Source organism: Chaetura pelagica, unplaced genomic scaffold, assembly GCF_000747805.2.
Source record: "Chaetura pelagica isolate M959 unplaced genomic scaffold, ChaPel_1.0 scaffold2, whole genome shotgun sequence".
Lineage (NCBI taxonomy): Eukaryota > Metazoa > Chordata > Aves > Apodiformes > Apodidae > Chaetura > Chaetura pelagica.
The window spans coordinates 4,831,133-4,857,056 of record NW_009952796.1 but is presented as its reverse complement, the minus strand read 5'-3'; the positions used below and the strand labels follow the sequence as shown (position 1 = coordinate 4,857,056).

The 25,924-nt window shown below is 36.1% G+C and overlaps 1 protein-coding gene across 1 annotated transcript in view; it reads right to left on the bottom strand.

The window, feature by feature from the left end:
- DISP1 (dispatched homolog 1 (Drosophila)) overlaps positions 1–25,034 on the bottom strand; it is a 32,835-nt gene extending 7,801 nt beyond the window's left edge. Inside the window, exons 1-6 of the mRNA XM_009994759.1 lie at positions 24,529–25,034; positions 7,693–7,722; positions 4,859–4,982; positions 3,479–3,606; positions 2,956–3,053; positions 980–1,077 (exon numbers count right to left, since the gene is read on the bottom strand). Coding sequence (XP_009993061.1) covers positions 980–1,077; positions 2,956–3,053; positions 3,479–3,606; positions 4,859–4,982; positions 7,693–7,722; positions 24,529–25,034 — 984 coding nt within the window. The remainder of the gene's footprint in view (positions 1–979; positions 1,078–2,955; positions 3,054–3,478; positions 3,607–4,858; positions 4,983–7,692; positions 7,723–24,528) is intronic.
- Between the last annotated feature and the right edge of the window lie 890 nt (positions 25,035–25,924).

Sequence of the window (25,924 nt, the reverse complement as noted above, 5' to 3'; positions counted from 1 at the left end):
GGAGTAATTATTCATTTGGAATAAACTGGAAATAAAAGGATCATTATTAATATATTAAAAAAAAATGGCTTTATTTCCATACCCAGTCAATAGTACACAAAAAAATTATGGTTATTTAGCAGTTCAAAGGAGTTCACTTCAGCAGGTAATAAGCTTATATTTTACAAATGTACCACCTAATTTATTTTAGCCTTTGTCAGTTAACTTTCATGAGTTGAAACTAGACATCAATTTCAATCAGGGTGCACATGTAAAAGAAGCTATGGGAGCCTCTGAAGCTGGTTATTACTATGATTATTTTGACTATGCAAGGCCCTGAATACAAGGAAAGCAAAGAAAAAATTACAAAGGGGCCAGGCAGAAATGGTCAAAATGTCTTCCTTCATTTTCTCAGCTTAAAAAGAAAATGAGTATTACTCTGAAAGTATCACTATCCACATTTAATTAATTGGACTACATTTCTAGTTATTTTATCTATACTCCTTTAGTGTCCATCTGCCAACCTATTCTCTTATGATGTAAAAAAAAAACACCCCAAAACAACACAAAAAACTTGAATGACCCAATGCCTGTCAGAGAAAACTGCTTATGCTATGAAGTTGCAGCAGCTTCACCTGAAGGTGAAAAAGCAAGAAAAGTGGAAATATTTGCTGGAAAACAAGGAGAAAAAAATGCAGAGAATAATACTCCAAGAGGAAACTCAGCAAAAATTAAGATAGTCCTTTCTGCTTAAAAACTTCTAAAGCAACACTCCTCTACCCCATTCTGGATGGTATTGGCAGCAAAACCAAATAAATTCCCCTATATAATTTGAATTTGTTTTTTAACTTTGTCTGCATGCTGACTGATGATTCAAAAAGGATATGAACAAAATGAAGTCCTCTAATCTGCTACTGGGTGGCAATGGGCATCAAAACAAAGTTTCAAATACACGCTTCAGACACACAAGTTAAATAAATTAAATGCCATCTTTACTTACCCTTAAGTTATCTACATTGCACATTGACTTAATTGCATTCAAATTCCATAAATTCTCTCCTTCTGTTGATGTAAACACCACTCGTGAATAGCGATCACCTGAAATTACAGGAGGGGGATTTTATAGATTATTTGTGTGTATCTACTATCAAAGACTGAGGCAAAATCTCACCATTCAAATGACACAAATGAAATCTCTGCCAGGTCATGGGAATCCACCTACTTTCCAAGACGTGCTATTTACTTCTAAGACTCTGCACATGAAAGTATCAGTTTCCTTAAAGTGCTTATAGTAAACATGGCATCTTCAATATTATATACCACTTAGAAGCTCTACAGACTTCTATTCAAGCAAACTATCTTCTGAAATACGACAAACAAAAATCAAAAGATCTAATCAGCAAACTATGAAATTCTTGGCACAGCATAATGGCAGTACACAGATAATAGTAATCAAAGGCTGTTAGTAAGTCATGTGGGAATATAAATAATAATTATAAAGCTGTTTCTGCAAGAATGTTTTTGCTTTCGAAGCAAATGACTGCAGTGGAAATTGACGTTATATCCTTGAGGCCACTTTTAAGAATTCCACAATTTAGACAGCTTAAATTACAACTTAAATTACATTTATTCCAAGATGGAACATAGGAAAGGAAATAATTACTAAGTGGCAGTAAGATCTTTTTGCATAGCTAACAAGGGAAACAAATATAAACATAAATACAGGATGCTGGATAACACAATATGGTACCTTGGTTTAAGAAACATTACCTCATTAATTATAATATTCTAACAACCAAAATGCTGATTTTTTTCCCACTGCTGTGAAAGTACAGAATTTTTGCCTTTTACAAAACTGTAATGAAAAGACTCAGCGGTAGTGTTTATGACTTCTGATTGTGCTTAAAAGATCAAGGAAACTGAAATCTGCTGATCCTGGAGCAGACAAATAAAGATACTGGGAATGACAAACAAGGGTCAAAAGGAAATAAACTGTTTTTTTCTGCTCAGGCTATTTTAGTTCTGCTCAGTCTACTATGGTTCTGCTCACAGGAGCAGAAATTACAACCTTGCTCACACCCTTTCACTTAGATGTAAGAACATACCATAATAAGAACATTTTAAAAATTGTTTTTCACCCCACTTTTATTGGTTATTGCTGTGTCAGATCAAATAATATAAACAAATAATTTCACAATGATGTTTTTGTGCTCTGTTATCAGTCCTCACATATTGAAGTAACTGCAAAAGAGCCCAAGTCATTGTATGAATAAATCAAGATCGTGTCTGCTAATGCATGCTCTCTGCCAGAACAGGGCTTATCAAAGTTATGCAGTATGCCAAGTAAAAAGTCAATAAAGAATTGTATTTTTGTCCTCTACTTAAACTTAGCTTCATAAACCTTCAGTACTTTAAGGTGTTGTTTTTTTTTAAAAAAAAATAAATTTTTTGAGGGGGGGTATTTTGTTTGGGTTTGCGTTTGTGTGTGTGTAGGGTTTTTTTGTGTTTTGTTTTGGTTTTTTTTCCTAAAACAAACCCCTTAAAGATATGACCTGTGGGTGTCTTCTATGACATATACAGAAAAAGTGCTTCAATTTAGGTTTTTTAAAGTTAAGCTGATAACACAGATAAAACACAGCTGTTTCCCTAGCATGAATTAGGTGCTACCTCTGTAGCAATATACAGAACACTGCTCTTCTAATGATTGGCATTACCACTAACTAACAAACATCTTCACAGGAAACAGAACTGCTTAAAGGAAGCACTTTAAAGTAATACAGTTACTCCCTAGGAAGAACCAATAGAGCACAACTTTTTAGCCCAGATTTTTCAAAGACAGAAAGAAGGTGCTTACCATGAATATAAGGAAGCAAAAAATATTTTCCTAAGAAGGCATACAATGTACAGAAGAGCTTGGAAATAATTCATTCAACAGGAAGGAGCTTTTAGCCTGCCTTTCATAATGTCTTGACTTACTTGGAATATCACAGAAAAACGTATCCTTGTGGAAGTTCCACTCTGCTTGCCTCTTCTCTCTGTCGTAGTGATCATCTGACCATCTGTCATCTTGATGACTAAAACAGAATAGATAGCTTCACCTTACCTTAGCAAAGAGATTGTTAAAAGGAGTATCCAAACAAGTCACGCAAGCTAACAGCTCTTGAAATTGAAAAAACATACATTTTTACCAATGTGACTTTGGTATTCAAAACCTGAAATGTTATTGAATTTTTACTTCTTAGAGACATCAAAGTAAACTACACTGAGAACACTACTGAAAATAGCTACAATTCAAAGAGATCACTAAAATGATACATTCTTCTAAAGAGCTTCTGATAGGAAATACTTAGTTCTATGTGAAAGGCCTTAAGAATTGTGAAAGACCAAATGAAATATTTGTATGAAAGCAGTGGCAGTATATACATTAACTTCAGAGAGTACTGGAGCAAGTGCTAAGTAAAAAAGCCCCAATATAATAAAACATATATTTAACACATACCTTTTAGCTTGCTCATCTGCATATTTGAAAGGATAGTTTGCAAGTGTTGCTTTGTACCCTGTGTTTTTCACCATGTTGTTCCATGTGACCAACCTCTGTCCTATGGCTGTCCCTCTTGGTTCAAAACCCTAAGACAGAGTATTTCAGAATTCCATGAATACTTTCCATTCTTCAGGTCAAACAGGAAAGTGATGGACAGTTTTCATTATGAAGCATAGTTTCTCTGGGAATTTACTTTTGAAGGTTTAATGCTTTATGACAGGTCAGACAAAATAATGACCAATGGTATAGAGTGACGAGGGATTAAGAATTCTCACACACACTACTCCTCCCACTGAGAAGTGATGATGATTTAGTCTATCAAATGTTCAACACTTAGTTTTCAGAGCAAGGGTGTTCTACAAAGTTCTTTTCTGTATCCCATTCTCTACTGATTAAACATGATTAAAAAACTCTGAAGTATATTTCCTCCATTTCTCCAAACATAAGGCAAATCTTTAAATAATTTTGAAAGTAACTGTAAAACAATTTTAATAACTTGGCCGTTTAAAAAAAATATCCATTACATATGGGTATGTATATATATGCTACCAATATCTAAACAACAGTAACTTACAGGAACAGTACCTTTTTTTTGAGTATAATAATTAAAATACAGTGTTTTCAATAAAAGTCCTGAAAGCTACTCATGGGTAATATATCTCACAAAAAGTAAGAAATGAGCACAGTATTGAATAGAACCTGATAAAAATTACTTTCAGACTTTCAATACGTATATAATTTCATGCCCAGAAGGCACTTAAAATCCCCTTTGCCTTAACAGTACCTGGCCCTCACTCTTTGAAATCTGATTTAGAACTTATGGTCAGTGTTGACCTAAATTGTACTCTTAAAACTGGGATGAATTTACACTATTCAATGCACAGCAGTTCTGTTGAAGGACACAGGAGCTTTCAATAGCAAAATGCAGAAGGAATTTAAACCAGTGGATAACTGCATCTTTGTATCACTGTTAGCTGCTCCAATGTCAAGATGTAATACTTTTTGAGTTTGGTTTTGGTTTGTGCTTTTTTTGTTTGTGGTGCTTTTTGTTGTTGCTGTTTTGTTTTTTTTTATAAGGAATTAAAAGGCTAATTTACCACCTCATTTCTTTTGTGGATTCATTAGACAGAACTTGCTTCTGCAACCTTACCACCAACTGAATCTCTCTGGAAATCAATTCCCAAATAGACTCATAGTATAGGAAACCTCCTGGGCATTCCTCAGTTTAAGAGGAATGTATCAACTGCTGCACTTGCATCTGCTGTTTACTGGTACCACTGGAAAACCAGCAAACCAGGAGTACTTCTTGGATGGTACAATTGATTAAGATTTACCTACCAGCAATGGATCAGAGAAATCTGGAAGATCTGGAACTAATATTCCAACAAGTGCACACACCACTATTAACACGGTACACATGCCCAGGACCACTACGGGCCAGTCGGCTATCAGCGCAGCATAGCTACAGGAGAGGAACAGAGGAAAGGATGTCACAAAAATTAAAGTTACACACAAAATTAATCTATACTTATCTGAAGTGCCATGTTAGAACACTGACCTTTTTCCTTTCAGGAAATTAAGCTAACTATCATGCATGGATGGAAACCACTGGGAAACAGTCTATTTCTACACTTTTTTTTTAAAAAGAAAACACAAAATCTCCCTCATTTTCTATGAAATCTCCATACTTGATCTGTCTATTCTCACATAGAAGAGCTTCTCATATCAGACTATTATTTTCTTCCCCAGGATTTTGACAAAAATGCAGGCTTTACCAGATTTGATTTGTGCTGCTACAGAGGCTATTAACTGTGGGCTACTGAAAGAAATATTTCTGCTGTTTAGTTCATGTTCAGTCCTTAAAACTGTCATTGTGATAATTTACTTTAAATGCACATAACATGTTTTTACATAAAGTGAAAAAAAAGCATACTTGAAGTGAAACCTGTTGTTTAACTAATTTTTAAATATAAAATTTCTTTTCCCTTACTTCATACTTAACATTTAGCACGGATATTATCCAAGGTAGGGAACCAACAGAAAACAGATGCTTTGATAAAAAATTAATGATAGAAAAACTTAGCTTCTTCTTTGAAAGCTCAAATATTTTGAAGAAAAATATCTGAGAAGAAAAATCAATGTTAAAGAAAAACCCAGTAGCAGCCATTTTGTCTGTATTTAAAACAGTCATTAAAAAAATCCTCAAACCCTAGATACTAATGATCCATAAAATCTATTGTAAATTCAAACATCCAAGGAAGTTGTGACATGATACATAAACTAATGCTTTCTTCTAGTAAACCACATACCCTTGGATTTTAACTCCTAGTTAATTCTAAATTTTAAGAGTACAAGAATTTTTGTAAGGAAACTGAATGTTAATCATTTTATAAAGTGGGGTTTTTTTGTTGAATTGACAGAAAAGTATCAGAAAATGAAATGAAACCCAGAAATCTAAATTTCTTAGCAATTTTTCTTACATTAAAGATTTGAATTAATAAAGTTTATGTTTTGAGGGTGACATTGTCTAATCTTGAAAGCAAAAAGTCCCACAAAGTTTTAAAAGCCATTAGGAAAATAACAGGTTATGAATAATTCTACATGAATAGTCTCTGTACACACTAAATACTGATCAAGAAGATCTACACCCTTATTTCCTCCTCAACTTACATGCAACATAACATGAAAGTTTCTAGCAATGCACTCTTCTTACTTTAATTTTTATAGTCTTAAAAGATTATGGTTCTTTCTCAGTTTCAGAGCAACTCATTATCTAATCACAATCCAATTATTTGCTCTACAGAAATTTTCTCTCTCATTTCTAAGAAGGGAGGTAATGCCCAGCTCCTCACTCCCACAGCTGCTTCCCAGTTTTCTAACTGTAAAATCAGCAGCAGTGCGCATTTCCCATTAAGTAAACATGGAGTGATTCTTACATTCTCACTCACACAAGAGGTTAATTAGCTAAAGCTTGAAAAGCAATATTAAGTGTAAGTTTTATTAAAGTGAAGCACAAAGGGGCAGCTTGCCAAATGAGCAATTGTACAAAGTAGAACTGAAGGGAAGCAAATGATCTAATAGAATTTTCCTATTTATAGGACTAAATGTTTTTACAAACATCAAGTGCCAGACTGACTAGCTATTACAGACATTTGCTCTGAAGTAATAAAAATTATAACCAAAAGTTTTTTCCTATTCATCACTAGTATCAGATCATATAAACACACAGAAACATACCATCTATAGTTTCCATACTGCTATGAGCAATAGATATTTGTGTGGCTGAATTAATATTAAAAAACAGATTTATATAACTCAAAGCAGATAATCAGCAAACAGGCATGGTTCTTTACTGAACATAAATTGTAACAGTTTCAGGTAAGTTGCTCTGTTGTTTTCTCTGATCCTGGCACTCTTCAGAGCATATGCAGTCCAAACCTAGTGTTCTTGACTGTGTGGGGTTTCTGATTTTAGGAAGGACTAAAAATCATTATGATGATATTTCTGAACTCTTCTGTCAGTTTGTTTTATCATCATTAATGATATAACTGAGCTGCTTCTCAGAATAAGCCATATTCAAAAAGTTACTGAGTCACAGGAGTTTTATGCTTGTGCAGAAAGCACACACACACACAGAGAACAGCATGGGCTGTAGTAAAAAAAGCCGTAAAATATTTGCCAAGAAGGAACACTGAAATCTGCATAGATTTTAAAATTCTGGCCCAGTATGCTGCCTCTAAAAGAAGATATCAATAGAAAGACTACTTAGGGGGAGCACAAATATTTGGCCACCGTCTGTGGTCTATCCCTTTCCTGCTCCTGCAGGATTCCAACATGTGTGATTTGGGATGTAAAAGAGCTTGTCCTTGGCTCCTTTTTTCAGACTTTTTTTAAGGACCCATTGTAAATGAATTCCTCAAAATGTTGCTTGGACTTGCTGCTGCTATCTGCCTCCACGATCTCCTGTGGCAGTTTGAGAAACTGACTACACAATGCATAAAGAAACACTTTCTTTTTTTTTTTTCCAAAATCTCTTTTTATTCAATTCTTAACTATTTTCCTTGAACATTCCTTACTCTCCTGCATTGTGTGGGGAATAACAGTTTTCCCATCATCTTATCTACTGCCTTTATGATTCTGCAAATATGCTAGGCGACAGTATTATATCTTACCTTTTTGGTAACTTGAATGGTCTGGCTGGCCTGGATGGAGGGAAAACAGAGAGTAATTGAAAATATTATGAAATATACATGCACTTCCCAATTTGCTTAATTCTTGGCATACATGTATAAGCAGCTAAATTATGAAAATCAGATATTTTAGAATATGAATTATTTTAAAAGGCATCCAATCATATTCAACTGAGACTTTGCAAACAAGTAATTCAGAGAGTAATTACAGCTACAGACAGCTGGGTTTTCAAAAGTGGAATTTTATGCAGCTGATTTTTTGAATTACTATTAAAGATGCTTTCCCAGTTTTGAACAAAAGACCAAATCAACTAACAGGATGGAAATTCAGTACCACTGAAAACCATGACAAAAAAAGGTTGCATATGATGGGAACGAACAACCAAAACATCACGTTTTGACACTGCAATTAACGAACCTTCTTGATTGTCTCTCATAATTCCTCTACAAAAAATGGTTTTGGACATAAATTCTGCCTTGTCACAAAGAACAAAATAGAATGACAGAAGATACCTATATAAACTTTTCTATGCAAATGTTTGTTATTTGTTAAAAATCTAATACAAACAGTATTACTTTGATAAGGAGATTGCAAACCCAAAGCAAATTATTAATATCTGCTGCTGTTCAGGGAGCATTTAATTTTGTTAGCTACTGGATGAGCAAGCTTGCCATAAACTTCACTTAAAAAAAACTCCCCATGAAGAATCTGTCAGTCCTTGCAAGAATTCCTTGTCCATGAACATGAGGCAAGTTACAGATTTGTTTTACCTTTACCTCCTAGGACATATTTAATATTAATTCTTTTAAAAGGTATAGAAAATAATTAAGAAACAGCTGTTTGCGTAAAATAGATCACTTAGCATTTCTACATTGAGGCTTCCAAAAGAGGAAAGATTTGCATGCTTTCACACCACCAGATAAACAACTCAAACTCTGGACTCCTCTGAGATTTCACAAGAGTCTAAAGCTTAATTAAGTGATCACTAATGATATTTTTTGTCCTTCAAAGGATAAGCTTCACTACACTGGGTTGAAACTCTAGTTCAGGGGAACCAAAACCTTCCAGCACCATCATCTCAAGGTAGCTGCAACCGTGCCCATACCAGGTGCCAGTGCTGCTTAAGACTGTATCTATTTCTGACTCTGGGGAACTGTAAAGGTAAAGGGAAAATAACCCATATAGAAATGAGCCTAAGAAACACCATGCTTCATTACACCAAATAACAAGTATAATCCACTGCAAACCATCTCTTAATGCTGTAACAGACCACTTCAGACAGATGTTCAAAGCACTGCTAATAAACATAGAATCACTGAATGGTTTGTACTGGAAGAGACCTTAAAGATGAACCTGCATGGACAGGGACACCTCCCAAAAGACCAGGTTGCCCAAAGCACCATCCAACCTGGCCTTGAACACTTCTAGGGAGGGGCATCCACAACCTCTCTGGGCAACCTGTCAACATGATGAAAAAATAGCGATGAAAACGTAATTGACAGCACAGAGTAACATAAATATGACCATTCCTGTTATTCCCTTCCTCTGCAGGGAGGTTAGAAGAAAAACTAGCAAAGCCAAACACTGATGCTAAGCCCTCTTTTCATCTGCATTCAGGATGTGTCTCAAGCAATATAGCATATAAATGTAACTATGATAGAACATTCCATCAAGAAATATAAAGCTAGTATATCTGTATCCTCAAGAAATATAAATACATTTTAATTTAACTGTTATAAGAAATTGGAATTGTGTAAAAGCAAATTTCTGTCAGCTGTAATTCACTGCTCTCTGGAAATGCTCCAATCTGGCAAAGCAGTAGCACTGCGAACTGGGACATGCCTGTAGGTAGTACATGGCAGTAAAATTTGCTTCTTGCAGCCATGGAGAAAGGTGGGAGAAAAGCAGAATAACCAGTCTGCAGTTGCAGTAACTCAAGGATTAAGGGGATGTACAGACAAGGATTTGCTGTTAAATCCAGCAACAAACATTAAGATTAAATTTATGAAATATCATCAACCTTCAGTTTGTAGTCCAAGATGCAACAACCTGACTTTCAGAGGCAGTGACCACACTCAATTTCAGAACTAATACAAAAAATGTTGGTACCACCACAGGAACAAGACTCCTCAGCAGTCAGTATGTACAGAAAGCCAAATGAACCGAGTTACAAAATGACTTTGCAATAGGAAGTTGCCTGAGACTGAAAAGAAGCTCTGGCAGTATCAAAGGACTTCTCACCACCCACAGACTCAGCCACAAAGTCAGCTTTTCTAAACTAAGGCTAGAGTGGATGACAAGGAATTAGGAACTGAAAGCAGAATTCATTAATCTGAATCTGAAGTTAGTAGTAATGGGCCACTGTATGAAGAGAAATGCTTTAACAGATAAGCCCTTTCAAGGACTAATTCAGCACCAACAGAGTGCAAACTGAATGCCTGCTTCCATGCCTGTATGAAAAAGGGGCCAAAGCTACCAAATCAGGTAACAGTTTTTTGTAATTCCTGCACTCATTCTTGGCTTTACTGACTAATTAAAAATATATACGTGCATATTTGATGTTAATATTGGGATTCAAACGTGTATTTATAACTTCTATTTGTAAAGATCTGTATTTCCACATATGTTCAGTTACTTATGAAAGTGAGTTCTGTTTTCATCTGTGCCATAATGGACCTCACCATGAGGAACAGTACCATACAACTATTTACCACAACCAGTAGCTATCCAAGGACAACTACTTACGTAGGCTGTTTTAAGTTGCATTTATACTCATTATATAAAGGCTTCTATGACAATTCAAGTTCACATCGGCAGATAAAGTTGCCTTCTGCATCCCTAGATAAGTATTACAGTGATCTCCACGACTTTGTAAAGGGTTAGCTGGTTCATCTAGAGAGCCATCACTATAAAATTCCCCAAATACAAGGGTTTGCTTGGACAGCGAGGTGCGGAACTGCCACAGAATCACCTGAGGTCCTCAAAGAGCTGGAAAGACAAACATTTGCTGGAAAGGACCAACGTGTAATTGATAATGTTCTAGGGGCAATGCAAGCACCTTCTCAATGTATCTTCTTGTGTATTCACCCTTTCCAAAGCTTTCCCAGTCCCTTCTGCATGCCACATCTTAGGAGACATGCAAGTTTTAAATCCCTCAAAAATTTACTGGCTTTCACTGGCAACCATATGTCAAAACAGATTTTCTTAACAGAACTTTCAAAAATTAACTGATGCTAACTTGGTTTACACAAGAGAGGTAAAAATACTAGCACAACCCTTCCTTATCCTCCCCCTTTCCCATCAAAACCAAACTACATTTCCCTCTGTTTCCTCCACCTGCAAAATATATTCAGTACTGAACAAATGATGATGATGAAGTTCTTCAAAGTTAGGGAGGGTTAAAGGTCACACCTGCTATCAAATTGTTTTGTTTCAAGAAGCATGCATTAAAAAACCTTGTGTACACTCGGGTGAATTCCAGCAGTGTAACCAATCCCTTGCAGCTGTTGTGATGACTCTATTATATTGGTCAATAGGAAAACTTATCCCTGAGAACTATGCCTCAGAAATTATTTAGTTATGCTCTAAAATACAGAAATGCATGGCAAAACCAGGTCTTTCCCATTTAGTTAACACTACTGTGTCTAATTTTTGAAGTATTATACTTCCATTTAGCCAGTTTTAAAAAATGCCACTAACCTCCAAAAAAGGAATCTAGACAGAAAAAGAAAATCCTTATCAGTTTTCATGAGAAAAAAATTGTGAATTCTGTAATTGTGCTGGGACAAAACCCACACTGATCTGTGTATTGAATTACCTCTGTACTTAGTTCTCACAAGTTTGATAGTGGAACATGACAATCACAGTTGTTTGTGACGGAACTAGCACAACCAAGTTATTATATAAATGACAGTCACTGATTAACATCTAATACATATTATGCACCAAAGGGAGAGAAGGGAAGGGGGAACAAAAGAACAAGTTCTGCTCTATCAATTTACTCAAGTCTCAGCCCTTATTCAACAGATGGTTTGCTTCATCCTGTCCTTTCCTAATGGTGAGTTTAGACTGAGCGCCACACAATTAGAAACTACGTGAAGAACCGTTAAAAACCCCAGACATTTCTCACATGAAATGGATTCAGTGGACCAGCATCCTGCTGTGCAACATGGTGAAAAGGAGGGGAAAAAAGTATTGCTATAATATCCAAAAGTTTACTGTAGGAAATACTAATATTTTGACCTGTCAGGCAACACAAAACATTGCTGCCTTTGAGCACACACCAACTTGACTGGGACAGTTCACATATATAATAAAAATACTGTTGTTTTACATATTTTTCAGTCTGAGAAAGAAAATGTCTAGTTCTCTAGAAGGGGAATACAACATACCACACAGCCACATTCTGCCTTCAGATTCTCAATGAAGCCAAAGTTTCCTTTCAGTTACAGCAGTGAGTGTGTTTTCTCATGGAAGTTAAGAAAATAGCATGAGTCTAACAGAAAGGGGAGCTTGGTCCTAATTTTAAGAACCACAATGAAGAGCATGCTTTTTGAAATAATAAATATCCTTACATCTAGTTCTATAAACTTAATATTACCTGGACATTACATGGCACAAAGCAATTTTTCACAAGAATATTCCTCAGCATAAGACCATTCCAGATTAATTTAACACTAAATAATAAAATTATGGATGGCCTACTATTTTTGCAGTGCATTTGTTTCATCAATCTAATGCACAACAGGGGAATACAAACCTGAATGTGTCAGAGGACAATGAGAGTATCTAGATATTCCAAGATATTCTTTTGCAGGTTTTCTTTGCAAATCTCTATCGTGAGAAAAGCATTAATTTAAGTAACCACCTTTGACTCACACCACAAGGAATCAATGCTAGCTGCTTCCTGGGCAGGTGCAAAACCATGAAAGAAGAAAATTAGGAAAACAGGCTGTGTTTTCAAGCATAAATAAATGGGAGTTTTCTACTTGCTGTGGAGAAACCAGCACTTCAAAAAAATGTCAGTGTCTATCGATAACCTGAAAGGTTGAAAAAGATACTAATATGATTTTCAACATCCACATTCCTGCCTACATTGGTAGTAACTTTAAATATAACAGATCACTTAAAAAGTAATTGTACTTTTTTATTAATTTATCCAAGCAATGCCTTCCTAAAACATTCTGAATTTCTATTATGACTCTGCATATTTTCCTGGCTGAACATCTGACTTGAGTTATTTCATGACACTCAGATGCAATTGCATTTCTGCTTCACAGTGTGCAGATGTAGACATTGGAAATCAGATGTAGAAAGGCTGTTGACCTCTGCCTGTGAAGCTACCAGCCCTGACACAGGACAGCACAGAGGAATTCCCTGGGATTGCTGCACCTTATTCTAAGGTGTAAGACAACAACTAAGAGCATCACAGGTAAATCTGAAACTAAAAGAAAAGGTGTGTCTTCTCTGTTTTATTCCTGAGAGCCAGCAGCTGTGCTCCCAGCAGCAGTATCCAGCTGATTCTGGTGCTTTGCTGGAGCTGAGCCAGCTCCCAGCTCTGGCAGAAAGGTACCGTGTCCCAGCACTGACTGATGAAGAACTGCTGCTCTTCAGATCATTGCGTGTCCCCAAGCAGTTCTGTATGAATCCCCAGCTGAATGGACCAGAAACATTGCAAAAATATATGCACCATTCTTTGCAGTCACATCTCCTACTTCATTGTGGAAACTGGTCTCAGATGAAAACATTCTGACTGCTGATAAATGTAATCCCTTAGCAAATCCAGCTGAGATCCATGCTTTGTGACGTTTGAAGATGAACAGTGATGGTGAACCATAATTTCAGGGCTCAAAACCAGGCACTAGCACAGCATGGAAATTATCACTGACAGAAACTTGACAGATTAGGAAGAGCCCAATTTTCCAAACAATCATTCAGAGAAAACTAACTAGTCAGGTGGCTGGTCTCCTTCATTTTGGTGCTGCACTGCACAAAATTTGGCAAATAAACGTAGAGCTTACAGCTATTTATCACAGAGTTACAGGGCAGTACATGATCACTGATAGTACTGCAGATAATTCAGCAGCAGAAGCAATCACACAACAGCTGCTCCAGCAGAGTGGAGATCAGAATAAATGAAAATTGTAGACATGGCAGTAGATCTGGAACACTTTCAGTTTCTGGCAGTAATGGACCAAACACTGACTGTTTTCACATACTTTTAATTCTACTTTCCTCATGCAGGTGTTCATAAAAGGGATGTATTATTTGTCTTGATATAAATAACATGACAAATAAAACCACACAGCATATTTATGCTATAGTGCACTCTTTAGGACACAACCTATGTCTTCTTTCTGAAGTATCTTGTATACCCTAGGTGTCTAAACATAGCAATACCTAAATTTTAATCATTAAAAAGTCAATAGCAGAAAAAACTAATTTTGCACTCCTGCCTTTCATATAAAGATTCACTTGAGTAAAAAAATATTAAGTTACAGTAAATAGCTGTACTTACTGAAAAAAAAAAATCAATATAAAGACACTCCTGTCAAAGGACTCTGAGGTGTTTAACCTCAATGCTTTACTTTGCCAGAGGGAAGCTATTCCCTTTGTTGGTAGATCTGGTTACAAGAAGCAGTAACACATAGCTTTTTGCCATTATTACACTCAAGGATAAGCTAAATCCCTGCAGGATAGAATGAGATATGCATAATATTGTACACCTTCCATGAGAACATACAATACAAACTAAATCCTGGTAGAGGAAGAAAAGCCTCATGTTTTCAGAACACCACAGACCCAAGAGAACCATTTGAATTGCTCTTAAATATCACGCTAGCTTTTGCTGCTGTATCGGGTATAATACCTAAGTGCTTTATCATTTTAACAATCACTCAGACAAATCCAACAGATTAAGTTGTTAAAAAACTTTTTACAAGCCTCCTACTGAATATTTTGTTATGATATGTAGAGTTTTCCTTTGATTCTAATAATGAACACTCTGTAGATGTTTTTCAAATATGCAGAGTTTATGGTATTTGTCTGTTCTTAGCTTTACTTATTTGCATGTATAAAGGAAGAACAGGACAACTCAGGAGAAGGATATCGTAAAGATGATAGAGAATTCAAAAATTTTTAGGTGTTTTTTTAAGGTTTTATTGAAAGCAAGAAAATGCACAGAATTCCATGTTCTCTCCCATATAAAATGTCAAGGAACAATACAAAAAAGATTTTATCTCTATCTCTAAATTATCAGGGTGAGATGATCTGAAACTAACTGCTAATTCACGCCATTAAAAAGTGTGACATCTCAATTCATGGCTTTGCTTAACTTTATTTTTATGAATTATTTCTGCTAAGATTATTCTTATGCATAAAATAAAGCAAAATTAAAGTCTTTGTAGTAGAGAGACCAAAAATCAATTATGCTATTTGGCAACTGTATTATATATGTCAAATTCACATCTTTATAGTTGAGATGCCAAGCTTTATAAAGGTTCTTCTCTGCCCAATATACTTAACTAAGCCAAGGTTTGGTTCACTTTGTTTCTGCTACGAAATCAGTATTAAACTTTATTAACCCACTATGAAAAAGTAATAGATAATTTTGGTATCTCCCCATCATACACTGCCAGGTCATGCCAATATATATCAGGAAATTATGTTTTCATCAAGTCAACAGAGACAGGAAACAGTCAATGTCAAATGTTGACATCCTATACATGTGTTTTCATTTAGAAGTTATATAAATTTAGTACTGCAATATGATTCATTATACACTAAAATTACAACTTCTATAAGTTTTGAGCATATAAATTACTTGAAATTTAAATGTTCCTATAAACATCTACAAGGTCTGGGGTTTGGTTTCACCCCCGTTCTCCTTTTCCTCACTGCTCCACACAGATGGTAGAGATGCAGGAGCCCAGGGTTTGCTTACAAAGTTTTCAGTTTTAAGGTTCCCTAGAACCTCATTTTCACATTTACTGACTTTTAATGCCTTCCCTTGTTCATTTTCAACAAACTAAGTAAATGTTATCAACTGCTAGAAAAGCCAGCTCTTTTCTTTAACAGCATCTACATGGCTCTTGAACAGTAATTAAATAATCTCTGTTGGAAAATCTGACAGTGTGTGAGGGAACCAAGCAGTATACACCCTACAAATATTTTTCTTATATCCTTCTTTCCCTCAATTTTTCTCCAATGAGCATAAGCACTTTTAAGCACAGTTCTCAAACTGTCAATAAGAAAACTGACAAACATACTTAAATTGGATTGTCCCAGCTTTACACGGCAAAGTTTATACATAATTTAAAGTATATTCTTCTCCACAAGGTTTAATTGACGCTATATATACACATATATTCCTTTAACTTCTGAAGCACTAAGGGCAGGACTACATATAGTTCTGCTTGGCAAGTTGAACAAAAGTTCTGAACTATTCAAGACAATAAAAAAGCTTAGTAAAATACCACCATGAATCATTATTTGAAAACAAGCCAACAGCTCATTTGGAGCAGACTAATATTATTTAAAGATCCTTCACAAGTCTAAAACCATTAGTCTTTTTTCTTTTCTTAGTAATTACAGTGAAATTAACAGATATGTTCTGGGATTTAAATGATGATGAGAGTACTTTTCAGCATTTTTACTGGCAAAAAGTTCCTTCCTTAGAAATATTTCATTTCAAAGCTGTTCTTATTACATTTCCCAGTTGAATGGAGAAACACAAGGTCATGGTCACATCTTGTATTTCTCTGACAGACAGGAAATTAACATGACCCAAGAAATCACAACATACACACAAGAAAAACTCCATTCCATTATACGAAAGAGAATGAAAGACATATACAAGAGCATCTATTTCTATCAACGTATTTATCAAGGAAAGCTGAAATCCAAGTTCTTACAGGCGTTATTGATTGACATTAAGCATATGTAAGTTTGACTCTGGAGTAGGGAAACTTTAGACTGTTATACATCTCGCTTTGACTGTTACATGCTTCAGTCTTCCTTCCTGTGCAGATGTAGGGATTTGTGAATATAAGTCACTAGGGGGTTCAGTTTTGTTCTCAGAAAACCTCCTTTGACCAGAGAGCTTTTCTGATTATAGACTACATACCAGTCCTTACAATTTCTTCAACTTACTAGAGTGACTATGGGGAAAAAGGCTGGTTTTTCTCTTTCTCCATGTTTCACCTCTTGCAACAAATGAAAACATTGTAACTTAAGTAATTTTGTTCCAAATTTAGCAAAGTATTTAATTTCAAACACACATTTTGGTGTTGAGCTGCTGTTCCAATGTCTATGATTTTAGCCATTTAGAATGTCGTAAGTTTTGAATTGTATAAACCAAATGTATATTCAACACAATTTAAATGTTTAAAAGGACTTATTAAATTATTACACAAAGAAGGCTCTTTGGCTTATGCTAGCATAAACAATAAAGCTGTATATATATAATGCAACATCACATTCTTTATCTCCCGAGATTAAATGTCTTTTGTTTGCTCAGTAAGAAGCAAGTGAAAAAGGGAGTATTTACTGAATGTTCAGAGGTTTTCAGTATTGTAGCTATAACTCAAAAAAGCACTGCAAGATTAAACAGACTATAAAACAGATTTACTATAATCAAAAGTATTGAGCAAAAATTTAGCAGACGTTCATTCACTTGACTGAATGAACTGAACATCCTACAAACTGGAAATGTAAAGCAAGAACTTATCCCATTAACACCACAAAAAAATATTGGAGAAGTGGGAGAAGGGATGCATGTAAGCTTTTCTAGCCCAGTATATTAATCTACGTATTTTATTTTTGAAAAAGCTAATTTCCAAATAGAGAGGCCAGGCTTCCTGATATATGATCAATACTGGTAGCTTAGGATTTCTACTAATCTCTTAGTGGTACCACCTCATTTACATTTCACATTGATAGTCAAGGCTTCAAGATATTTCTTTATTTGACAGACAACCTGGGCAGAAATCTCATAGCAATCTTAGCGCAGCAAAATTAATGCCAAATTGCTCAAACACCTCATGTATTTCTCTGTTGCATTGTGTTTGGGATTTTTGTTTTCTTTTAGTGTTCAAGTACCACTGGCTACTTAAAAGCATGCACATCTCCTAGTTATTACTAGGAGACAAAGGCAACCTTGAAATATCATCCAGGAGGAAGGACATGTGATTTTGGAAGGAGCTAGAGACAGACAGAACTATGGCAACATCCAAAGAGCTTTCCAAAGTCGATGTTTGTCATTAGGCACTTTCCCCCATTCTAAGGAAGACTTAAAACTTTCAGTAAGTAGGAATACCTAAATCTTTCAAATTCTGTTTAAGACTGCTGAAAATCAGGTCACTGGCCACACTTAAACTTTTGCTCTTTGTTGTCTAAGACTGTCTTGTTTCACATTAGAACCTCATCACAACCCACAATTAAAATTGCATGAGAACTACATACAGTCAAAGTATCCCAACAAATTGCCATTGTTTGGCTGTTTTGCCACTATTTTTTTTTCTAAATATATGTATGTAAAAGTCATCTCAAAAAGTGTACCTATTAGTCCTACTCAAGAATGAACACAGCTGATGTTAGTTTTCCAGTCAATTTAGTATAAAATAAAGGAACCATGTTTTTTACCATTTCCCTCACATTACCAGCTTTATGTCTTCTGAAGACTTCAGTTCAAAGGCCCAGCAGATTGCTAGTTACGTATTAGCTCTTCTGTTGTTCAAGAAAAGGTGAGGGATACAGGGCACAGGAAATCCATCTTCTATCACATACAGAACCTGGAGTTTGTAAGTGCAGAGGCGCAAGGTCAAAATATGGCCAGGCTGGTACTCAGCTGCACTCAGACCAGAACATGAACCTTCCAAGTGTCTTCTTCCTATTGCAAAAATGTTTGCTTCAAAGAGATCTGAATCTAGACAAACACTAATGCTCAACTAGTACAATTGAAAGTCTGCAAAAAATCCTTTAGAACTTCCTAATGAATGAGGTGGTATTATTTTTTTGTAAAGTGTACTAAATGTTTTTCTAGGCATGTTATTTTTAATTTGATCAGTCACTGAATCATAAATGGCATTTTTTATTTGTATTCTGTCCTCTGTGTGTCAATCCTTTGCTTTCAGCTTTGTGCAAGACTAATAAAAACTGCAGCATGTTGTCTGCATAGCCAACAACACACAATAATTAACATGGGAAGAGTAAATTAATTAATTAAACCAGAATAAAACTCTTATACTCATGGATAAAGTAAGACTAAAAATTGAAAATTAATAAAATAAGCAAAATTGAGAGAGCACAGCTCAAATTCTTGACTGCCATGAAAAGTTATTTCAGAGAAAGAAAAAGAACCAGTTTGTTTGTTTGAAGGAAGAGCTCCTCTTCCACACATGTACAACAGAGAATCCCACATTTGGACTCAGATTCAGAAGGATGCATAAGACTGCAAAACACTCCCTTTCTTTCTCTTAACAACATTAAAATCCCTAAGTACGCCACCAGGCTGCTAATGCAGAGACATAAAAGGGAACATCTAGTTTGTAGTTTCCATCTGCCTCCAGCCTCTTCCTTCTGGAATAACACTGGATTAAAAAAATTCCTATTTTAGCAGGGAATAAATGGCTTAACAAAGAACAGGGCCAGAATTTGCATTGTTTCCATACAAATCACCAATGTGCAGGACACAGTATATCTATATGCATTTTGTACAAAAATCATGAGTATACATTTAATATGAAAAGCTCAAAAGTATCTTTTAATGCATCAAATACAGCATAAGCGAACAATTTTCAAAATGGAAAATATTTAGATAGGTGGAAAATACTTTGTTTTAAAAACTCCAGGTAGGAGTTATTGTGAACAGTGAATGTTACTGAAACTATTGAAACTATTGCCGAGACTCTTTGAAAATACTGTATGCACACATACAACTAGCTCTGTAAGCCACACAGAATGTACTAGATAACAATTATCCTCTTCCTGGAATCAAGCAGAGAGCTGTTTCATAACACAGTCTTTTTATTAAGATTGGTATTTGGCAAGCATTTCCATGCTTTTTGACAAAACAAGAGCTGTTTCTTTCTGGTTCCAATCTTTATGCCAAGTAACTAGAAGGAAAATATAAAATGGGTAAGAGGAAGCTATGTTCTATCCTCACTTCACAGCTTTTTCGTTTTTATAGATCTCCTTTTTAAAGTATTAATTGAAGTGTAAGTATGTCTGCAATACTGTTTGAACTGTGTGGCATGGAACTCTCTGAGATACAGCAGAACCCAGAATCCCAGAACCGTCACATAAATCTGCAATGCCAAAACAGTTCAAATGAAGGCTTAAATCTAACTAAGAGGAAGATGTACGGTAAGCCTGAAGATACTAATGCTTTACCAGTTTCCTGACTCTGAAGTACTATGGTTTTTGTCTTGCTTAGAATATAAATTGGTCTACCCAGCAAACACTTTGAATCCAGCAATTCAAACAAACTAAGCTTGAGGAGCTAAAACATCCAGCCTAGGCTGATGGGGGATGAGAAGTGATTTACATATGTGCCAGTCTTTCATCTTAGCCAAACGAATGTTTCTGTGAGGCTTTAAACCGATTTCATGTTCACACTGTAGGCTTGAAATGGCGGCATGATCACACAGAGATCATCCCACATGTCTTTTTATCCTGTCTTTTTTTACCTGAGAGAACTCAGATGCTATTCAGAACAATTCTCTTTACTTTAGCAAAAAGCATTAACAGTATAGTCTCCAGGTGTAAATAATGGTAGGTGATTTAAAGCAGGTCTACACTGAGTATAGAGTACCTGTATGAATCGATTCGCTCAATATTGCAGAAGCGCAAGTACTACACACACCAGCAGTCAGAGCAGTTTCCCTGTCAGCGAACCATTGGCTCTTTCGCAGCTCCTGGATTTCTACTTCCCCCCCATCTCTTTCTGTAAGATCATTGATCCAAGTTTTCTAAACTGTATCACCAAAGAGAGATTCCAGAAGGGTTGGTAGCAAGATTAGCAAGGATACAGGTAGCTTTTAACTGGTGTTTTCCCATTAAAAAGTTCACATGCAAGTCAGAGAAGCAATCCACTTGCATATCAGAGACAACGTCCACACACAGTACTGTAACACAACACTTTCCACAACCCTGAGACCACTTACTGCATGATGTCTGCACATTCTTTCTCTTCTGCTCCTATTCCTTCCTATATAAATAACAGATTTTGAGGGGTACCAGAAACAATCTTAAGATTTTCCTGGTTTTACATTTCTTTACTGTAGTTTCTAGTTCTGCCAGAATATGCAACTCTTCATTATTTATTTTCTCTCCTTTCATTACACTAACCATGCCCCTGGGCTGCATGGTTTTACTCTTTCCTACTGATTCCAAACTTGCTGCTTCCAGCTGTCAAGCACCAGTCTTCCTGCTTCTTCCACTTCTTTAAATTAACAGTTTTACTTGGTTCCTCTTCCTCATTTCTACTGTCTGCTTGCTGAAGGTTGCAGATGATTACAAAAACAGATAGGAGCAAAGGAGGGGCAATAACTACCCATCTTCCCACCGGCTCTAAGCCCAAAAAGGTTTCTTGAGACATGTAAGTGCATTCAGTCTAAAAGAGTTACTTCAACAAGAGCTCTCCAATGAGTCAGGGTGGAAAAAAATATCTCATAATAGTACCTAAGGGGAAGGACTAATCATACCATGCTTCAAACTAAGTTTAGAAACCATTCGTTTCTATGTAAATCTAGTCCCCAGACTTGATTCTGATATGGAGAGATGGCTGGAATTTCCCAGAGAGTGTTTGTGCCATCAAGGTATTATGCCCACTAGAAAGAAAGATATAAACACGTTGGAATGAAATACATCTTAAATATGTTCACAACACAAAAAGCTTCGCTCAAGATGGTCCAATCTTCAAAAAATACCTAAAAATCATGAGCATCATTCCAACCAGCAGCTGACCTATTGTACCGAATTTTACAATAGATATTTTGCCGCAATCACTCTACAAACCACCAACCACTAAAAATATTTTATTTTATGCTACAAGCCTTTTCCACCAATATAAAAAAATCACTAGTTGCCTAGATGTTTAAGTTACAGTGTATAGATTATATTTCCAAGTAATTTAGTTTAAGCTTCAAAGCTGAATACCCAACAAAACTCCAGATCCAGCCAGCCTCAAGAGGATAGGACAAGTGTGGCATTATTTCCATCTGTCTTCTTTAGATGCTCCAATGTGCAGTGATATTCCAGAGCCACATTCCTTTAATATTAGGTCACTGACAAACGTTAAGCCTTGGGCTTCAAAACCTGTCATGCTGAAACAATTGCTTACCTGCCCAGAGCTGTAAGCATCAGCAATACAGTTTGCAAAGAGTGTTTGCCCCCCTCTATCTGTTTCCCTCCCCCCTTCAACTTACTAGAAAAATATTTGAATGCAATTTTTAACCTACAAAAAACCAAAATGAAAGCTAGTTTGAACACACACTGAATTTAATTAATGTATCATATGAAAGCCTGCATTTTTAATAACCCTGTAAAAACATGTATATTTTAAAGCTGGATGATTTCCAATAGCCTTGTAAGAAAAGCATCTGGAGAAAAAGCTATTGTGCAGATTATAGGCTCAAAATATAGTAAGATTAAGGTGTGGAACTGAGATAATGTAAAAATATCACTTAAGTGTTACTCTTCTGCATAGAGAAAGTTATTTGAGCGTGTAAAAAATGAATACACATTTATTCGCCTCTTTAGCATTGTAAAGCAATTACCAATGAGACAGTTTGCTTCTTCCTGAGTACGTGTTCATCCGGCTGCAAGGTTGCATCCAGTTGCTCCTCGTTTTTACCACCTATATACTGTAACATCTAGACATGCCTTGTAGAATATTCAGAGACAAAAGAAGTCTTTGATTCCATGCTAATAACACAAGTGATGTGCATCGACACACGCATGAACACAGCCAGTTTAAGGAGTTTAAAAAGCATTTGAGGTCCAGCTTCCCCAACATGGCACATGACCCGAGTCCTATTTACCACATTTAGAGCTAAAAGAACAGGTAACAGCAACCCAGAAGCTAGGTGGCTTTTAGGAGATAGACTCACTTAATTTGTAACCTACAAGGCATATTGCAAGTGCAACTGAATCTTCTTGCTGAGAAAATTCAGTTGCATCAGCTCAAACGAAATCCAGAAATGAAACAGTAACCACTTAGTGAGGGGTATGTAGAGTACGCTAATGCATATAGTGGAGTTAATAAGTACAGGTGCTTTAAAGGTCAAATTGTATCCTTATTTTGACTGCTAGCAGTAAAACAAACATTTACCATAAATCATGATTTATAATTTACATACATTTATGTACAAATATACACCATAGGGAAGAAGCGCAAGAATCAAGAAACCTTTGCAGCTCAAGATCTGAATCAGAACAGTTCAAACAGTCTTTGTATTTGTGAAGTGCTATGGAAAAAAATATTTTACCATATCTGGAAGAACTTTCTACTGTTCTTTTTTCTAGACTAAGAGAAGAAACACAGACTGTGGTTCACATTTGTTCCCCTCCTCGAGACTATGGAATACAGATGAAGTTTAACAGTCCTGCTGCATGTGAGAGAGAAAAGCAGTGAAACTAGTGCACCCATTTTGACAGTTTGAAAAGTATGACTGACTGATTCTGTAATGGCTCAACCTCTGGCATACCTTTGCATATAAAATTACACTGAAGTTTTAATCTTTACCCAACGTTTAAAGAAGTATAGGGTGGAAAAAGCATTCCTTATTGTAAGCAGCTCCAACAACTAAGATTTTTTCCATTTGTAAAGGGAATAACTGGCAGGGGAAAGGCAATTTGCACTTTGTATTATTATCCTTATTTTCATCTTTTACCGTAAGGAAAAAAGCTTTATTCACTTTGACTTTTTTCCACATTACATATTTGTCCTAGTCTGATATTCTCAGAAGTTTAAAATTAGTTCATGCATTTCACCCAGACAAAATCATTATAACTGACTGAGAAATACCTGTAGTTTTCGAGCAAGGATGCAGATGTTGGATAGCAGAGAGAAGGGTAGCTTTTACTACCCCAGTGCAAAATTATCCAGTTTGGCTCAATGGCAACTCAAAATAAGCAACCTTGCAAAAAAAGCTATGAAGTGTCTTAATGCAATGGAGAATTTGATTTTTACAAATTGCCTCTTGGTCTGACTAATTTTGCCCTGGATCAGCAGGCTGTAGAAGATTTTCTTTGTGGTTGTTGTTCCTTGTAACTGTTGGGACTTCTGTCACTGGAACTCCAAAGCTAACAGATACAAAGAGGCAAGTTTGTTTGAAGTGAGGGTGAGGAAGTATTACAACTTGGAACAACGCAAAATTTTTCAGTTCAAGCACACCTCTGAAGTTTAACAGACAAATACATTGAAAAGACATGAGGGCAACTCACTGAACCAGCTGACCTGACCTAAAGACATTTATGAATAGAATTGTTGAAAGCATTTTTCAATGCACCTTTTAGAGGAGGTATGGATTTTTATTAGACTATGCAGACTTACCAGTTCTTTCAGTATTTTCTTAGCTATCTCTGTACTGGTTTGTTTCATACACTATGTCTTGTAAAAGAATTCCCCGACTTGGTTTCTTCAAAAAAAACCAACAAACTCAACAATGCTAATGCATCAAAAGTTAACTTGTAAAAACACTTTGGAAGAAATTTGGCTCATCTTCCTTTTTGTTCTTGTGCTTTTGTAAGAAAATGCAACAGTTATGAAAAAGGTTACCCATAATGAGAACTAACAAATAATGCAATCTGCTCACCTTATCTTGGCTATATGTTGCTGCACTGGCTGATGCTGAAAATGGTCAGGCCACTGATGGTGAAGGCAGAAAGATGGGGAGGGCTGAAGACAGCAGGCAGGCTGATATATAGGGGCGTGTTTTTGGCAAATAGATGCAGAATACTCAGTATGTGGCTGCATGCAGCACGAAGTCATAGGAGATGGTGCTGAGCTGCCAACCACCGAATGACATTCTTGTTTGTTATTATGGCTACTTAAAGAATGGTGGTATGGACAAGGGTGGCAGCACTGCGACAACATCTGCTGAGTTCTTTGGTTGTCTAAAGGCAGAAAGGATGGTTTGATTGTGCCATTAAGCTGAAGGCAGCCATTTGGACTTGCTTTTGTTCTTGGGGTTTCCTTGGATGGGAGTTGCTGGACTGCAACGTCTTCATCTCTAGCTGCAATGATACCTGGGCCAGTAGCAGTTGACAAGATGCTGCCATTGCTCAGAACCACAGAGTCACTGACATTGCTCATAGCCATGCTCCAACTTCTTGATGGACACACAATGTTCCTAAGAAACAAATAAAGCAAAGGTTAGAAAGCTGCAATGTTTTCAGATGCTCAGGTATAACATTGGATCAAAATGAGTAAGGCTCCTCTCTTATCCTTCACAACACAGGAGAATGCAAAGAAGTCACACACACACTGTTAGGAATGTTTTGTTTGAAGAACCTTCACTTGTTCAACAGAAAGTTGAGTGAAGTTAAATGCTCAGTGATTAAACCAAAATATAAGTTGAATGAATAGACATTTGACAGTGTCCCTGTCACAGCCAAGAAATGGACTTAATACTAAGTATAAGCCACTATTTATGAAACAGTATAAACTGTGTAACTATCCACACCTTGCATTGCAATTTGCTCTTCTGCTTTGAAAACCAACAGTAGACAGAAACACACAGTAGAGACTTGTTTAATAATCTTGAATGTGCTGATTTCAGTAACTTACTTTCCTATCTCAAATTTCTATTGAAAATGACGGATATCTGTATTTTTAAGACATTGCTTTTAAATGTCTGATTTAAATAAAGCAAGCCACTTTGGCAGACATCTGTCAAAATTTTGGGATGACAGTCTAGGTCTTCAGTAGAAGTTCAAAATGAACTGCTACAAATACTAAAAATATACCCTAGAGATGTTTAAAAGAAATGTAGATAAAGGGCTGAGAGGCATGGTACAGTGGTGGAATTGGCAATGTCGGGTGGATGGTTGAACTCAATGGTCTTTTCCAACCTAAATTACTCTACTTCTAACATGGAAGACAACCACATGCTTTTCCCAAGCTTAAAAAAAAAAGGTAACTCCAGGACTCTAATAACTGCTGATTGAGAAGCTTATGCTTCTGAGTGCCACATATTCCAAAGGCAGCTA